This window comes from Zootoca vivipara, chromosome 3, assembly GCF_965207765.1.
Source record: "Zootoca vivipara chromosome 3, rZooViv2.hap1.1, whole genome shotgun sequence".
Lineage (NCBI taxonomy): Eukaryota > Metazoa > Chordata > Lepidosauria > Squamata > Lacertidae > Zootoca > Zootoca vivipara.
The window spans coordinates 39,931,387-39,947,549 of NC_142586.1; the positions used below are offsets into that span (position 1 = coordinate 39,931,387).

The 16,163-nt window shown below is 43.3% G+C and overlaps 1 protein-coding gene across 6 annotated transcripts; it reads right to left on the reverse strand.

The window, feature by feature from the left end:
* Positions 1-300: 300 nt before the first annotated feature.
* On the reverse strand, positions 301-11,298 carry GJB7 (gap junction protein beta 7). Of its 6 annotated transcripts, none has more exons than XM_088665971.1 (4): positions 11,131-11,288; positions 1,748-1,994; positions 1,385-1,534; positions 301-868 (listed from the first exon to the last, which is right to left on the reverse strand). In XM_088665971.1, exons 1-4 carry the CDS (start codon positions 11,184-11,186, stop codon positions 827-829), a joined length of 495 nt encoding a protein of 164 aa, XP_088522097.1. In that variant the 5' UTR covers positions 11,187-11,288; the 3' UTR covers positions 301-826. The 6 variants fall into 6 exon arrangements, with proteins under 6 accessions (XP_088522097.1, XP_088522096.1, XP_088522095.1 ...); XM_088665970.1 differs by having other exon boundaries at positions 1,287-1,534; positions 11,131-11,284; XM_088665969.1 differs by adding an exon at positions 8,781-8,818 and having other exon boundaries at positions 1,287-1,994; positions 11,131-11,263.
* Between the last annotated feature and the right edge of the window lie 4,865 nt (positions 11,299-16,163).

Consider the following 16,163-nt stretch of genomic DNA (forward strand, 5'->3'; position numbering starts at 1 on the left):
AAAATGCCCCTTAACCCCTGCCTGCTCTACTCAAGCTTTTGCCATTGTTTAAAATCGCCACTGAGTTTCTCTCCATCCCTGCTTTATTCAAACCTCTGCTGTTATTTAAAACAGTTATTTTACTCTCTGTCCTCTAGTGTTTAAAACCACCATTTCCCCCCCTCTTAGCGTCCCTCCCTCCTCTCCCCATGCCAGAGCTATTGCTGTGGTGCAACGGTTCCCTTTCGCTCCCTTTCGCTACTCCAACTTCATGCAAATCCAAGACTGTGATGAAACATAAAAAAATCCTCCATTGGGGGCTGTGTGATGACAATCTTACTTATTTGCATTTATTTTTGTAGGAAAACAGAAACCTAGTTTTAGGGTGCTTCCAGACAGGTATTTAATGTAGTATTTATTACATACTGCTTAATATTATTTTTACAAAAATGAAGTGGTTGACATGAGATATAAGTAGAAATAACAATGCCATGTAAAAAAAAAATAGTAATACAATAATGTTCATATGAGCAACTAAGTAGAAACAGAATTAAACACTATCTCGTAAGTAAAACGGGGCAGTACATGAGGGAAGGACATGCCAGAAGCTTCAGTTGCAAATGCAGTGTGTCAGTACAGGGATGGATCTGAGAATGTTAACCAGAGTGTCTTGCTTACACAATTGAGGCTAGTGAGTTACTATAACCAACCAATGGCAAGGTCACCTTAATAGGGTAAGGTCTTGTCTTTGGGGCTGGAAATAAGAGAGAGGGGTTGAATCTTACGTTGTCCATGTGTGAGTGGAATAGTCATTAGCTCATACAATGTGACCCCTCCAAAATCTGTTTCAGATAGATGGGAGACCATCCAGAGCAGATCTGGAGAACACCTGGGGGAGAAGGGGAAAGCTGGTTACTCTACTTGCACAATCTTGGATCTCACCCAGTTAAATTGTCTTTTTAAACTGAATTGTTGTGCGAAAACATTCAAAGTGACTATTGAATTTACTGTTCTTTTCAGCATTCTTTATCATAAATATCAATATTTATACATCTAGGGGAAATGTCAGGTTTTGCATCTTAAACTTGGTGAACCTAAATAACTTGCAAGTGTGGAAAACACAGCCTGCTGATTAAAATCCCAAGCTGTCCTAAAGACATTAAAATGCATTTTATTTAACATTGTGTGCCTGTTATTCTTGCTGTTGGCTGGTGGGCAAGTTTCTTCCATCTCCTTGGATACCGAAGATAGTGACTTCATCATTGCCCTGAAATAAGGTGGTTCCATTGTGATTCACGGAACTCAACTTTTTGTCTTCACGTTTGGATTCTTGAACTTTCTCGATGTAGCCCCTGAAACAACATTTGATGGAGTACTTGAAAACCAAATAGGTGAGTTCGATTACATTTAAGACGATGCACAAAGAGGACGTCACTACCACAATGTACAGGAAGACTTTCTTCTCTGTGGGCTTGGAGATGTAGCAATCGACTGTGTTGGGACATGGACTCATGTCACATTTCACAAGGCGGGGCACGTTGAATCCGCCGTACAGCTTGTAAAACAAAAAGAGGAAGCCGAGTTCAAATCCTGTTTTGGAAAGGAGACTGATGAGATAGGTGCATAGCAACCCTCCATCCATGCTTCCTGGGTCCTTATACAACTTCTTTCTGTGTCTCTTTTCCCTGCTTTCTCGATAGGCAACATGGAGAACGACTAGAAGGGATGGGGTGGAGACCATGATCAATTGTAAGGCCCAAAGTCTCACCTGGGAAACCGGGAAAAAGTAGTCAAAGCAGACATTTTCACAGCCAGGCTGCCTAATGTTACACTCAAACTCCTTCTGTTCATCCTTCCAGACTTGTTCTGCAGCCACAACGTAGACAAGGAGGCGGAAGATAAACACAATAGCCAACCAGATTCTGCCGATTCCAGTTGAGTATTTGTTCACCCCGCTTAGGACATCACGGAGGAATGACCAGCTCATTGCTTCCACTTCGGAAAGGGACAAGGAACTATAACAAAACAAATATACAAAATGAGAATGCCCTCACTTTATTTTTGTTTACACAACACATAGGACATCCAAACTAAATTACATTACTCGTTAGATTGTAAAAGTGATGATCAATCCAATTATACAATAACTCAGGATTATAATTGGTTGTTCAGGGGGTCCAAATGCCGGATTTGAGTTTAAATTCCATCTGTAAACTGGAAATAACAAAACTTTCCTTAACTCCTCTCATTAGCTCCTCCCATTGGAATTTGGGTGCCAAGGGTATTCTTAGGTGCTGGGAACAGTTCATTATCACCCCATACGTGAATATATATACAACATACTAGTTGACCCTCCCACGCGTTGCTGTGGGCATGGAATGTTGTGGCCAAATTTGTTGGAATTCAGTTCAGCGGTTACGGAGGAAGGGTGTTGCATCCGTGCACACAGTGGGAACATTTTTTTATATATAGATATAAATCAGTAATAATGCTACTATTACTATTACTTAGGTAAAGGTAAAGGGGCCCCTGACCATCAGGTCCTGTTAAATGGAACCTCAGAGTCCCACTTCAGACTCCCCTCATCTTCAGAGTCCCCCTGTTTTTCGTGTGTTATGTTTACATAGGCGCATCCCTGTGTCTCCCCCCATCCCCCGGTTCATCCCTGTGATTGGGACCACCCTGTCCCAACCTATGACCTATTCACCCCCCATCCCCTACCCAGGCAGGCCCCTACCTCCACTTGGCCTAGCCTGGAAGGTGGCCTAGTCTGCAAAGCCGAGGCGAGATACTGTGGAGAGGGCAGGTTTCATCCCTGTGTCTCCCCACCCACCCACCCTGTTCTGACCCATTACCTATTCCTGCCCCTATTCAGCCCCCACCCCCACCCCCCAGGCAGGCCCCTACCTCCACTTGGCCTAGTCTGGAAAGCGGCCTAGTCTGCTGCGGCCTATTCAGTCTGCTGGGCAATGTTGGGCCTTGTTGCTGCAAAAGGCCTGCTTTCGGTTGGTTGCTGTGGAATTTTGTGATGTCATCTGGTGGCGCGCCTTTGGAGGCAGCAGCGTGTGATCTGTCTTTCTATTGGATGCTGTTGGAGTCTTCAGACCTGCTAGTGATATATAATTTGGGTGCCACTTTTTTGTGTGTTCAATCATTATTTTAGGTGTGAAAGGTGTGCTTGGGGGGGGGATTTACACCAGATCCCTCCCTGATCGGCATGGAACATTGTGGCCAAACTTGTTGGAATTCAGCGGCTACGGAGAAAGGGTGTTACATCCGTGCACGCAGTGGGAATATGTGTGTGTGTGTGTGTGTGTGTGTGTGTGTGTGTGTGTGTGTGTGCTATATATATAACATATATATAATGTAATCCTACCAGTTATCACAATACAGAAACAGTGTGGGGAGCTCTTCCATCATTGCTCTGTCCCAGGCATGCGGAGCCTGTGGCCCTTCAGCCATGGTCAGACTCTATTATCTCATCCCTAACCAATGCTTATGCTGACTGGGTCTGAAGGGATTTGGCTTTGGAGGGGCACAGGTTCCCCAATCCCTGCACTGTCACTTGCCAGTCTTGGAATGCCTGAAGCTACAACTGAAGATGGGAAGTAACCATGTCCCGAGGGCCTCCCACGTGATCTGCCTTAAACATGGCTTGGGCTGAGGTGGGATGGAGTAATACAGAAGCAATTGCACCAACATTCTGGTGACGTATGAGGAAGTTCTTTTTGCCATGCATGATTTTAATGAATAAAACCAAGTTCAGATTTGGGGGTTGTAGCCAATGTTAGTAGTTCCAATGACTTCAGTATTCACTGCTCCCCTGTGCCACCGCCAAAACTGCTCCATATGGCACCCCAACCTTCCAAGAACTGACTTTGGAGGGTGCATGGGGTGCTGGAGGAGACAGAAGAGGAATCTGAAACTCTGTGGCATGCATGAAAGTACATGGTGCCATCAGAGCTGTAGCACTGGATAAAGCCCTCTTATTATTTTCTCATATCCATGATTTCTTTGGTCATTTTAGCTTTAACTAGTATGGTTACCTAGTTTCCAAACCAGTAGTCTTACTTAACTCCCTATCCCCAAGTATTTGCTTAGGCCAAATCACAGTGTAAAGGTTGGACTTGTCAAAGGCTACAGTGGTGTAGAGGGCAGCTCCAGGTCTGAGGGGCCCTACAAGTACTAGCGGGGATAATTATGAAAAGACTGGTAGGGATGGTTAAGGTCGGGGTAGGCAACCTAAGGCCCATGGGCCAGATGCGGCCCAATCACCTCAATCTGGCCCACAGACGTTCTGGGAATCGGTGTGTTTTTACATGAGTAGAATGTGTCCTTTTATTTAAAATGCATCTCTGGGTTATTTGTGGGGCCTGCCTAGTGTTTTTACATGAGTAGAATGTGTCCTTTTATTTAAAATACATCTCTGAGTTATTTGTGGGGCATAGGAATTCGTTCATTCCCCCCCCCCAAAAAAAAATAGTCCGGCCCACCACATGGGCCCACAGTGGACTGGCCCACAGCTGAAAAAGGTTGGTGACCCCTGGTTAAGGTAATAACATATAGTACTTGTAAGCCTCCTTGTACTTCAGTTTACATAATATTTTATACTATTGTGTTCATGGCTTGGAGATCTTTTCGATGAAACGGTATATAAAACTGGCTAAGTAAATGAAATAGGCATTTGGTAGCATCATTAAGTGTCTACAGAATTGCTTGATGATGACATATTATTTACTAGTTACAGGTAGGTAGCCGTGTTGGTCTGGATCGAAGTAAAATAAAAAAATTCCTTCAGTAGCACCTTAAAGACCAACTAAGTTTTTATTTTGGTATGAGCTTTCGTGTGCATGCAGAAGTGTTCTGAAGAAGTGTGCATGCACACGAAAGCTCATACCAAAATAAAAACTTAGTTGGTCTTTAAGGTGCTACTGAAGGAATTTTTTTATTTTACTATTATTTACTATTCATTAATCTACTGTAGCAGCCCAGAATGGGACCCCCAGGCTGAAGGAAACTTCACCACGCAGCAATAGAGAAAAGTAAAGTAATTTATTGTTTGCTGACGGCAAGCAGTAACTCAGAGGATACTTCCTTAAAAAAGCTGAGCCCCCGAGCATCAGTGCTCTGGGTTTATATACCTTTTCCAGACAACATTTGGCATTACAAATGTAAACCAATAAAGCATGGACACAATGAGCTTCCGTATGTCCTTATAAGGCTACTTCTTCCTCTTCTAAGAAAAACTTAGCGTTTCTATAGCATACCCATATAAAGCACTTCCTTAGCATCAAATCCTGACCTTCTGCTGTATAAACATCCTATCTGGTCTTGTGGCCTTGGTGCATAGAACATTCCGTCTAACAGATGGCATACTGAAAACACAGCTCAAATACATTGCTAACTTCAGCAACAAGTAAAAGACACCGAGAATATGGCTTTCTAACAAGGCACTATGGCAGAAATAAGGAACATTACAAAAGGCTCAAAATCCTTTCCCTGGGTACGCTTGCCCTTTTCAAGCTTTGAAACAGGGGGGAGGGGTCACTCACCCCGTTTCCTGAGCTTGACCCTATTGTAGGCCTCATTATGTGAGGATTTGTAACTTTTTGTAATCCATTCTGCTGGTGACGTTGAACTCCATGTTAATGCTCCTCATTAAGGAGGATATGCTTTCATATCATTTTCCATGTTTTCTCGTAGCAAGAAACTCCTTTCCATATCAGACTCCCAAAAATATTAGCAAGTGAAATGGCTCACAGGTTCTAGCCTACAGCTCCTAGCATTACATGAGGGGACAAATGATCCTCTGGGTCCCTTCCGACTCTACAATTCTATGATTCTCCCATCCTTGCTGTGTATGGTCAGCCTAGTAGACCAACTTTCAGTTCCACAGTTTTGCTGACAGGTGGCACTGTTCTCTCACTTTATCATTAATCTGTAGTACTTTCTCTTGCTGTATCACACTAAAAGGCCCCAGAGCATCATCTATTCTATTATAACACCTGTCAAGTCATGTACTGTGGAGTCGAGGCCTTGATTCAGAACAGATTGCTGCAAATAATAAGGGGGAAACAGATACAAGGAGAGAGCGCATCATGGCAGGATGCATAAAGCCCATCACACACGGAGGCCCTTTGCATCAGTGGAGTGGAAACTTTCTAAATCTTATTTATAATCAATTAAACCTAAAACCACAGATGGAGCCTGGATATATAGCCAGCCAGGCAGATCCAAAGAACTTAATAAAGTCAAGGAACCATTTACTCCTTAAGCTGAATTTTAATTATCCATTGTCATGCCTGCCTGGATAGCTCAGTTGGTTAAGAGTGTGGTGCTGATAATGCCGAGGTTGCAGGTTCGATTCCCGTATGGGACAGCTGCCTATTCCTGCATTGCAGGGGGTTGGACTGGATGACCCTCAGGGTCCCTTCAAACTCTACAATTCTATGATTTTATAGACTCTCTAGGCTGTGGATTTTATAGACTCTCTAGGCTGTGGATACTGTTGACCTGCAAGTCCCATCAGACCCAGTCAGCATGGGCAAAAGACACGGATGAAGGATGTTCAGCAACATCTGGAGGGCCAAAGATTTGCCTCCCCTATGGAATACATCCGTGAATACAGCCCCCCCCCCCATTTTTTTAAAAGAAATCTCATGGTGGGGTGGGGGGGGGAATCCAATGAAGAAGAGGAGCAGGTCAATGCAGGACTTATTTCAATCAGCTGCAAGGTTTGCACCTTTTTAATAAACTACCAGCTTGCATCCAAAGTAGCCTGTTCATGGAAGGCAATATAGGCTGTGTACACGCGACACTTGAGTCTAGATTCAAAAGCGATTGAGTAGTTGTTTATTCTACACAGTCCACACACAATCTAGATATATCGTATGGTTTTTTTGCTCCTGAAAAGTGGGTTCATAGAATCATAAAACTGGAAGCGACTATGAGGGTCATCTAGTCCAACCCCCTGCAAAGCAGGAATCTTTTGTGCCCAGTGTGGGGCTGGAACCCACAAGCCTAAGATAAAGAGTTATGTGCTCTACCAACTGCGCTATCCTTTCCCAAAAGTTCATTGCAGGTTGATTCTGCATCACCCCATAGTGCGCCCATTTGAAAACGGATGTAGGCAGTCCCTGCAATTGGTGTGTATGTGTGAATCCACACCTGTCCAATGTCGTGGTGGGTATGCCAAGATTGCAGTCATCATGTGCCTTCTTTATATAGCTGGGGCATGTGCAGAGTGGGAAAGGCATGGATAACCTAATCAAGGGGAAGGTTTTCAAACGTGTATCAGGTAACCACAGCCACACTTGTGGACAGCAGGATCTAGTAGCCTGTTGAGGAGGAGCGTGAACCAGGGGCGTCTTACCTATACAGTAGAGGCTAGTGGCGCACAGCGCCAGGGCACCAAGTTCTGGAGGGAGCCAGGGAAGAGGCAGAAGCTGGACGCAGCGCCTCCCGGCATCAGCTTGCCGCCCTCGCCCACCTCCGCCATGCCACGCTGAAGCAGCGCCACGCCCAGAGCCTCCACCTGCCATGGCTACCACAGCACGAAGTGGCTAGCTGAGCCAGGAGCTGCCACGTCCAGCCTCCATCTCTTCCCCACTGGAGGAGCTGCCCTCCAGCTGCTGCCCGCCTCCTCCAGCCCCGGCAAAGCTGGGCGCGTCGCCGGCAGCACCGTCCTCCCTTTAAAAAAATAGGCAACTCTGGGAAACGGGGGGGGGGGCTGCCAGAGGGATCTTTGCACCACAGCGCCGGATATGCTTAAGACGGCCCTGGCGTGAACAATTGCAAATTGGGGGGCGGGATTTTTAATGCTATGCTACAAATGGGTTAGCGTGTACACAGCCATAGACTGCATCACTTCCCTGCATACTTTTCTGTAGAAGATCATTTCTTTATCATTGCTTTATTTGTTAGGTTTTTATCATGATCTTTCTCCACAACCCATCGACTACCCTCACCTGGTTTAGCCAGCCAGTCAAAGCCATTCCTAGGGTGTGGCCGCTGTCACACCTGACAGCTTCTAGGAGCCATGGCTGAGAGCAGAGTGCAAGGTAGGGGGATCAAAGGTGGACAAACTACCCCAGGAGGAGCACAAACATGTCCCCCACCAGAGGTACTACCCTTCGGAAGCATACAGTGGCACGAGAACATTGCTATCTTGGCTGGTAGCCATTGATTCCTTAGATCTATGGAACTGTGAATCAAAAACAGCACTGTCCACCAAAATGGGGAAACATTGACAGGTAACATGGAGTTAAATTACTAAAATGAGGCTGCATTTTTAAGCTGCATTTTAATTAACTGGTTTTTTCCCCTATTATGTTTCTTTTAATTTATATTTGGTGTTGACCGCCCTGAGCCCGGCCCTAGCCAGGGAGGGCGGGGTATAAATATATTATTATTGTGGTGGTGGTGGTGGTGGTGGTTGTTGTTATATTCCACATTAGCTGCCGCTCCCATCAAATGAACAAGTGTAAGTAGACATGTCATTTGATGGAGGCTCCGGAGACTGCTTTACTCTTTACAGGTGATCATGTTTGCAAAGAACACTGGTCACATTCCGGGGCGTGTATGAGATTGGGGCACGCAGTGGGTCTTTCCTTTCTCAGCACAGCAACATTGCAAGCAAGGGAGTGGCTGCTGCATCTGTGCTTGTCTAGCCTGGCGGTGAAAAGGTGAGGCATGTGTGCCATGGGGGATATACAATATACAATATACAATTAGGGTTAAGGACATACAGACCAATGCTGAGTTCTTCTATGAGCAAAGTAACTTGTAAGATCAGGTATTACCGTATGGTAGAATTCTGCAGATTAGCCTTCCCTTCCTCCTAAAAATTTTAAAAACACTGCCATGTAACATGGAGAGAGATCCAGCCTTTTCTGCCTACCCCTCTTTTGCCCTTTCCCCCCCTCTGTATAAACCCCACATACCTACAGCACATTGAAAGGGCATAGCTTCCCCCAAAGAATCCTGGGAAATGTAGTTTAAGAGTGCTTGAAATTCTAGTTATTTGAGGGGTGAACTACAGTTCTCGGGATTCCTTGGGGGGAAGCGATGTGCTTTAAATGTATACACAGGAGAGAACCTAAACATCGAACACTTTCATATACTGTATGTTATTACCTTAACATCAATCTTTTCATAATTATCAGTTGTGAAACTCCATTCTGCTAGTACTTAATGCTAATATTTAGGAGAAGCCACAAGAACCACTTAATAAGCTAAATTCACATAGGTAGTTGTGTTGGTCTGACGTAGTCGAAATTTTTTTAAAAAATTGTCCAGTAGCACCTTATATAGACCAACTAAGTTTGTTCTGGTGTAAGCTTTTGTGTGCATCTGAAAGAGGTGTGCATGCACACGAAAACTCATACCAGAACAAACTTAGTTGGTCAATAAAGTGCTACTGGACAATTTTTTTATTTTTTTATTTTTATTTCGACTACGTCAGACCAACACGACTACCTATGTGAATTTAGCTTATTAAGCTATTTTTTAAATTTTATTTTTAATTTCCACTTAATAAGCTGTTCAGCGCAATGTCTTGTCAGGAACTAATTGTCTTTATATTTTATAATGGCCTTTAACGATCATGTACATTGTGAAGTCCCGTTTGCTTTAAGGCAGGCATGTCCAAAATCCATTTCGGGGGGCCTAATCCGGCTCACCGGTCAGTTTAATCTGGCCCCTGTGGCAGTTTATCTCCTGGGGTAAAATCCTAAACTTTTCAACAACTTTGGGGTAAAATTGTAAAAGAAAAAAAGAAAAAAGCTCAACAGCTTCAATCCTAAAAGAAGGTCAACATCTTTGGTCGGCCCTCACGCATGTTCACTTCATCAAATCTGGCCCTCTTTGAAAAACATTTGGGCACCCCTGCTTAAGGAAACTATCCCCTTGGATAGGTTTACTGTGTCTTCAGTAGGTTCATCATCAAGAGAACCCCAGCAGATGCTATTTCTCCTACCACAATGCAGGAACAGCTTCTCTTTCTACCATGGTCCCTCCTAAATCATTATCAAAGGCACAAAAGCTCTATCCCACATTGCAATGGCCTCCATCCTTCCCATACTCGGCTGGGGGGGGGAGGGCATTTCACACCAGCCTTCAACAGAGGATTCACATCAGACTCTTCATCTTAGACATCCTTTGCCAACCTGGTGCCCTCCAGAGGATTTGGTGCCACTACTTCCAGTGCTAGTCAGACACCAGGTTGGTGAAGGCTAATTCTTACCTATTCCTTTCTAGATCTGTCCTCCTATTGCCTTAGTTTTACATTTGCATTATTTCTCTTTCGCTTCCTTCTCAAACTCCTTTTTTTAAAAAAAGCTGACATGGTGACCTAAGGCAGGGTTTGACCATAGCTGCCAAGTTTTCCCTTTTCTCGCGAGGAAGCCTATTCAGCATAAGGGAATTTCCCTTAAAAAAAGGGAGAACTTGGCAGCTATGGGTTTGACCCGCCCTAGGTAAGGTTGGTGGTGGTGCAGTTGTAATTCTAAGTGACATGGCCCCTGTTAAATTTGCTCCTGCAATACAGGATTATCCTTTTTAATTCTCACTTTGTCTCTTTATACTTTTTTAAAAAATGTTTTTATTGAAAGATTTTCATGGATAACAAAGGTACATATAGCAACGCTGCAAGTAGATTTCCTGCACATTCTTGGCTACATCTACTAATTCAATCCTATTTCTCATCATATTTTCTGGTTAGTTGGATTGGAAATACTGGTATTTTTTTCTTTTGGTGAGAGTTAACAGAGTGTAAAGAGAGCCCCCGGAGTAATCGACAAGCAAGTGGTCATCTTTACAAACGCTAACACTTTTTAACAACCAGCACAGTAAAAAATGGAGACGGGCCGGGACCCAAGCTTTAAGTCCTTCGCAACTGACCATTACAGAACGACAGTTCTTCTTGCTACTTATGATGGCAAAACATCCACCCACTTCCACGGCCAGCCCCCCCCCCCCCCGGCTCATATTCCATGAGCATTTGTACATTTTTGAACAAAACACTTTTGCTCGGCTGTATTTTGTTGCTGCTGATGCTGCACTTAAGATTTTAAAAAGCTGTTATACCTCCATCCTGTTTAAAAAGAACACACATATACGCACACTTTTATCATAAGTGGAAAACAGACTTACCTTGCAGAGCAGCAGATGGTTGTCAAAAAAAGCACGCAGCAGGTTTCTGGTACCATTAAAAATTAATCATTTGCTTTCCCAGAAACGGAGTTTTACAGCGTCAAGTGTTGAAAATGGAGTATGATGGTTTCCTAGGCAGTGTAACCTAAACAGGTGTAACCTGATCATTTGTCCAGGCATACTATTCAAATGAGGGTGTCTAGAGGAGTATCAGGGTAAATAGAAACTAAGAACAAATGCTTTAAGCCATATATTGCTGCTGTGCTGTACACACACACACACACACACACACACACACACACACACACATATATATACAGTACAGTACATTCAGATTTCTAAGATGGATGTATAATTTGGAAATTCTCACCAGACAGCATGGTATAGTGGATTGTGTATTAGACCTGGGGCAGGGCAATAGCTCAGGGGTAGAGCATCTCTTTGCATGCACAAGGTACCAGGTTCATTCCCTGGCGTCTTTAGTGTCCGCTGGCTGAAATCCTGGAGAACCACGGCCAGTCAGCATGGCCAGTGCTGAGCTAGTGTCCTGACTTGGTGGAAGGGCAGTCTCTAATGTCCTTGTGTCAGCAACAAAGCTCACTTGGTGACTTTGGGCTAGGCACACATTCCTACCCATTAAGACACAGGAGAAAACTGCTCTGAGTCCATTGGAGGAATGGTGGGATCCCAAAACTACTAAGATATACCCCAACCTGTTGTTGCTGCCATTCGTGTGTCGAGAGAGAGAGAGAGAGAGAGAGAGAGAGAGAGAGAGAGAGAGAGAGAATGGAGTGTGCCTCCGAAGTCAAACTGTAAGCAACACCAAAGTGGCCTCTCCGGGGCGCAAGCCTGGGCAATGTGTGTGGAGGTCCTAGGATGCCGGACAACAATGTGGTCCAAAGTGAAGCAGAGCATATGTTTGGCACCAGCTTTGCCAGAAGGAGGCACACAAGGTGCCATCCAGTTGTCTTAGGGACTGCACTCTGGTTCTGTGTAGGTCAGTGATGGCGAACCTATGACACGAGTGTCAGACATGACACGCAGAGCCCTCACTGCTGGCACGCGCCCCATCGGCCCATTCACACTGTTGTTGTCCCCCCACCCATTTGTTCTCCCGCTCCTCCTCACGCTACAACTTGTCTCTGCTGTTAAAACCCGGATCCTTTCTTTGTTGTTGCTGGTAGCCAGAGATTGGTTTTTAACCCTTTCTGTGCTGTTTTTTTCTGACACTTTGGCAGAATGATTGGGTGTAACAGCATTCATTTTTTAACCCGTTCTGTGCTGGTTTTTTGGCGCTTTGGCAAACTATGTTGGTGCTGCGTGTTAGTTCCATCGAAGGTATTATTCATCATTTATTTCTGTTCTCTTCCCCCCTCAAAAGCAAAGCAACTTTTGCACCCCCCAAAAAACCTCCAAAACTTTGGTCAGCAGCTCCCCCCAAAAAGCTCAACAACTCTGGGCACTTTGTGATAACTAAGGGGTTTTTGGTTGGTTTGGTTAAATAATTAGTTTTTGGTTTGTTAAATACAGTTATATATTACAATTATACATTTTTGTTATTTAAACTATAATTATTGCGAAATTATGGTTTTCTTCTCGAAGTGACACACCACCCAAGTTATGCTCGGTTTTTTGGTGAATTTTGACACACCAAGCTCAAAAGGTTGCCCATCACTGGTGTAGGTTTTACTCCTTAGCTTTATCTTCTCCTGAAGATTCCCCACAAGGCAGCAGAGGTTTAGGATCTGAGTTTTTCTTCTCTATGCTTAAGTTATTGTCATGCTGATGACCGTGGGCTTCCCACCCCACTCACCATTCCGTTTGAAAATAAATGTTTGGATAGTCTGCTTAATCAGACTATCTGCTTAATCAGACTTAACCCTCTCTTTCTAAACCCAAAGCTGTCTAGATTTTGTGATTCACTACCCTAAAATTATAATAATCACCTTGCTTCAATTTTGTTTCTTGAAATTTGCATCTATGGAAAGCGATTTATAAATGGCAACAACACAGCTGGCTTCAACTGAAGCATTCTTTTAACGGGAACTGATTTTCTTCTGAAGTTGACATGTGCTTCCAACGATTCCAACACAGACACCCTCTAGTTCTAATACAATACCTTTCAACATTGATGGACCTTGCTTGTGGGAGGCAATCCCATCGATTATGTGCTGTATGCAGGACCATAGCTAGGGGGTGATGAGGTGGGCCCCTGCCAGGGGCACAGGTGAGGGGGCGTGCAAAATTGGCTAAAAATATGTCCATAAATATGTCTATAAATAAAAATATTGATTATTGCCTCATAAGAAAAGGTTTTGAATAGAGGGTGAATTAAATGGGTGGAGGGGAGAGGTGGAAAGAAGAGTTAATTTGTCCGTGGCTAGGGGGCGCAATTTGGATGGTTCCGCCAGGGGCGCAAGATCACCTAGCTACGGCTCTGGCTGTATGAAGAAGCATTTTATCTGTCAGTCCTGAATCTCCCAATATCTGGTTTAACTGGATGCTCCCAAGTTCTAATATAATGAGCTCTATCCAGTTTCTCTGCACTCAGCGAAATATGACTCTGTCTACACTTTACTACTTACAGCACAGTTACAAATCAGTTCACAAATCAGATCAAAACTGGTTTTGGGGAAATTGCATCAAAAAGCAGTAGTTCATCAGAAATGGCCAGATAGATACAGGATGATTGTGGCTAATGTCATGTGTACACAGCATTCCAAACCAGCAGTGGAAATGCACTGGGTGCAGAATAAACAGGGATGTGTATACAGCCCAATGCTGTTTCTGATGTCTCAAAGCATCACAAGCGTATTATCTACCAAGGGGAAAATCCTGATATGTAGGAGTGGCTGCCTGGATTCTTGCTGCAATTTTTAAAACCTCTCTAATTTAATTTCCTATGTTTGGTAGAAATCTGACTCTGCTCTAGGAAAGGGTTTTTTTTTGCTGTGGGATGCAGCCATTACTTTGCAGCATTGTTGAGTATGACTAGACTATATTACAATGAAGGGAACAAAACACTATTTGCCTACGGTGTTCTCCTCCTCTGAGATGATTCATGTATCTGCCTGTTCTGTATTTTAAGGTGAACAATTGCTTTAATCTTTGCTGACAAAGGGCAAGGTCAAGCAATCTAATCCACCTGCTTCCTACAACAGATGATAAGATGGAAACAGCAAGGCTTCTCTTCTGATACGATCTTTCATTTTTAAAATGTAAGTATTCACTACAATTGCTTTTTAACATTACCTCTTCAAACCCTCACACATATGCAAAGCTTAGTTCTTTTATATATCAGAATTATTGTTAATGGAAAGATAAAATAGGATAGTAGTACCAGTAGCCAGTCTTTTGATAAAGACTAGATACAATGAACTTACAGTACTGTATATTCTCAAGCATCTACTCAGCAGTGAGCTTTGTGAAGTTTAATGGGACTTGTTTGGCTGCAAACATGCCATACATTTAAAACATATTCATGCACACACACTCTCCAAAAAATAATAATGGAAACCATAGGTTTTTTAATGGTGCTGGGAACTGTAGCTCTGTGAGGAATAAACTACAGTTCTCAGGATTCTTTGGGGTACGCAATGTGCTTTGAATGAGTGAAGGCATATTTGCATCTAAGCAAAAGGCTCTTGATTTTTTTTTTTACATTTATAGTTTATTTTAAAGACATTTTTTTTACATTTATACTTATTTTTAAGTTAAGAGGAAAAAATGGCCATTTGCTGGTGTGGTTTGAATCCAAGCCACATCTGCAAATGGACTTCAAAGGGGTCTACCAATCAGCTGATTGACTGCTACAGTGAGCCCCTGCCCACCTTTAAAAGTTCACCTATGGGAAGGGAAAGGGATTAAGGATCATGTCTCTCGGATGGATCCAGTTCCCCACACTAGAGATAGACAATACTGAGCTAGATAGATCAATGGTCTGCCTTGATATAAGGCAGCTTCCTACATTCCTTTGTTTTAAATAAAAAATATCTACAATAACAGAAAGAGTGGGAGGGGAAGCACTCTGTGAATATGAATACAAACCTCAAATTATAATACAAAGTGATTTTTTAAATAAAATTAGGTGTGACCCAGTTTAAAACTAAGCATTTCTAAGCCCCACTGATTTCAACATAAAAGAGAAAATCAAATGCCTAGCTCTTTCATTTAAATCCATCAGCCGCAAATGTCCTTAATTTTTATTGTCTGTAATTGGAGTGAGGAAAGTTTTGAACCATGTTTTGATTTTACTCCAGATAATCACAACGGCAACACACACAAGGGTCTTGTGAAAGCAAGCTTCTAATCTGAATTGCACATTATATGATGCAACACAGCAGATACGATCTTGTCTGTTGACTTTTCAGCTCAACTACCATTAGCTCAATATGTGTGCTCATCATTAAGAATATGAGAGGGACAACATGTATGCTCCTCCTGATATTGCTGGAGTATAAATTTCCTAATCCCTGACCACTGGTCATGGTTGTAGTCCAACAATATCTGGAGGGACACACAAATTCTCTATGGCTGCTATAGGTCTTCAGCATCTCTGCATATGCACACTGGGCACCACATAAAAAGCTTCTCTTCCCAGTTTCATCTCTGCGGGGATATAGTCCCCCTGCTTGCATTAGTAGGCAACATTTTTAACAGGAGCTTTCCTAGTTATATGGAAAAGAACGGAATTCAGCTAATATTATTTCTTTGTTTACTTCTCTGCGGATTCATCATAAAAGCTGTTGCCACAATAGCTACCAGTACAGCAGTTGAAGTGCAAGTTAAATATTGACAGAAAACACAGATGGCCCATTCAGTTCTCTAGTACCAAAGTAGATTCTCCGCATTTCCTTTCTAATATTTGCACGTGTGCAACTAGTGGTGCACGTGAATTGCATTCATAGTGGCTGGCGAATTCTCTTCCTTTAAAGTTCTCTTCCTTTTAATCCAGCAGTTGTGCAAAAGAAAGAAAAAAAACACCCCAGCAGGTGTCGCTTCTTCTTACACCTGTTAAAAGGCGCAGGAGGCCC

Coding starts and splice junctions, on each gene's coding strand:
- GJB7 (XM_088665968.1), bottom strand. CDS start 11,186: ATGGTACCAGAAACCTGCTGCGTGCTTTTTTTGACAACCATCTGCTGC. Junction 1,995..11,130: donor ACCATCTGCTGCTCTGCAAG/GTAAGTCTGTTT, acceptor GTTTTGTTATAG/TTCCTTGTCCCTTTCCGAAG. Junction 869..1,286: donor TCCAAACGTGAAGACAAAAA/GTTGAGTTCCGT, acceptor CTTCTCCCCCAG/GTGTTCTCCAGATCTGCTCT.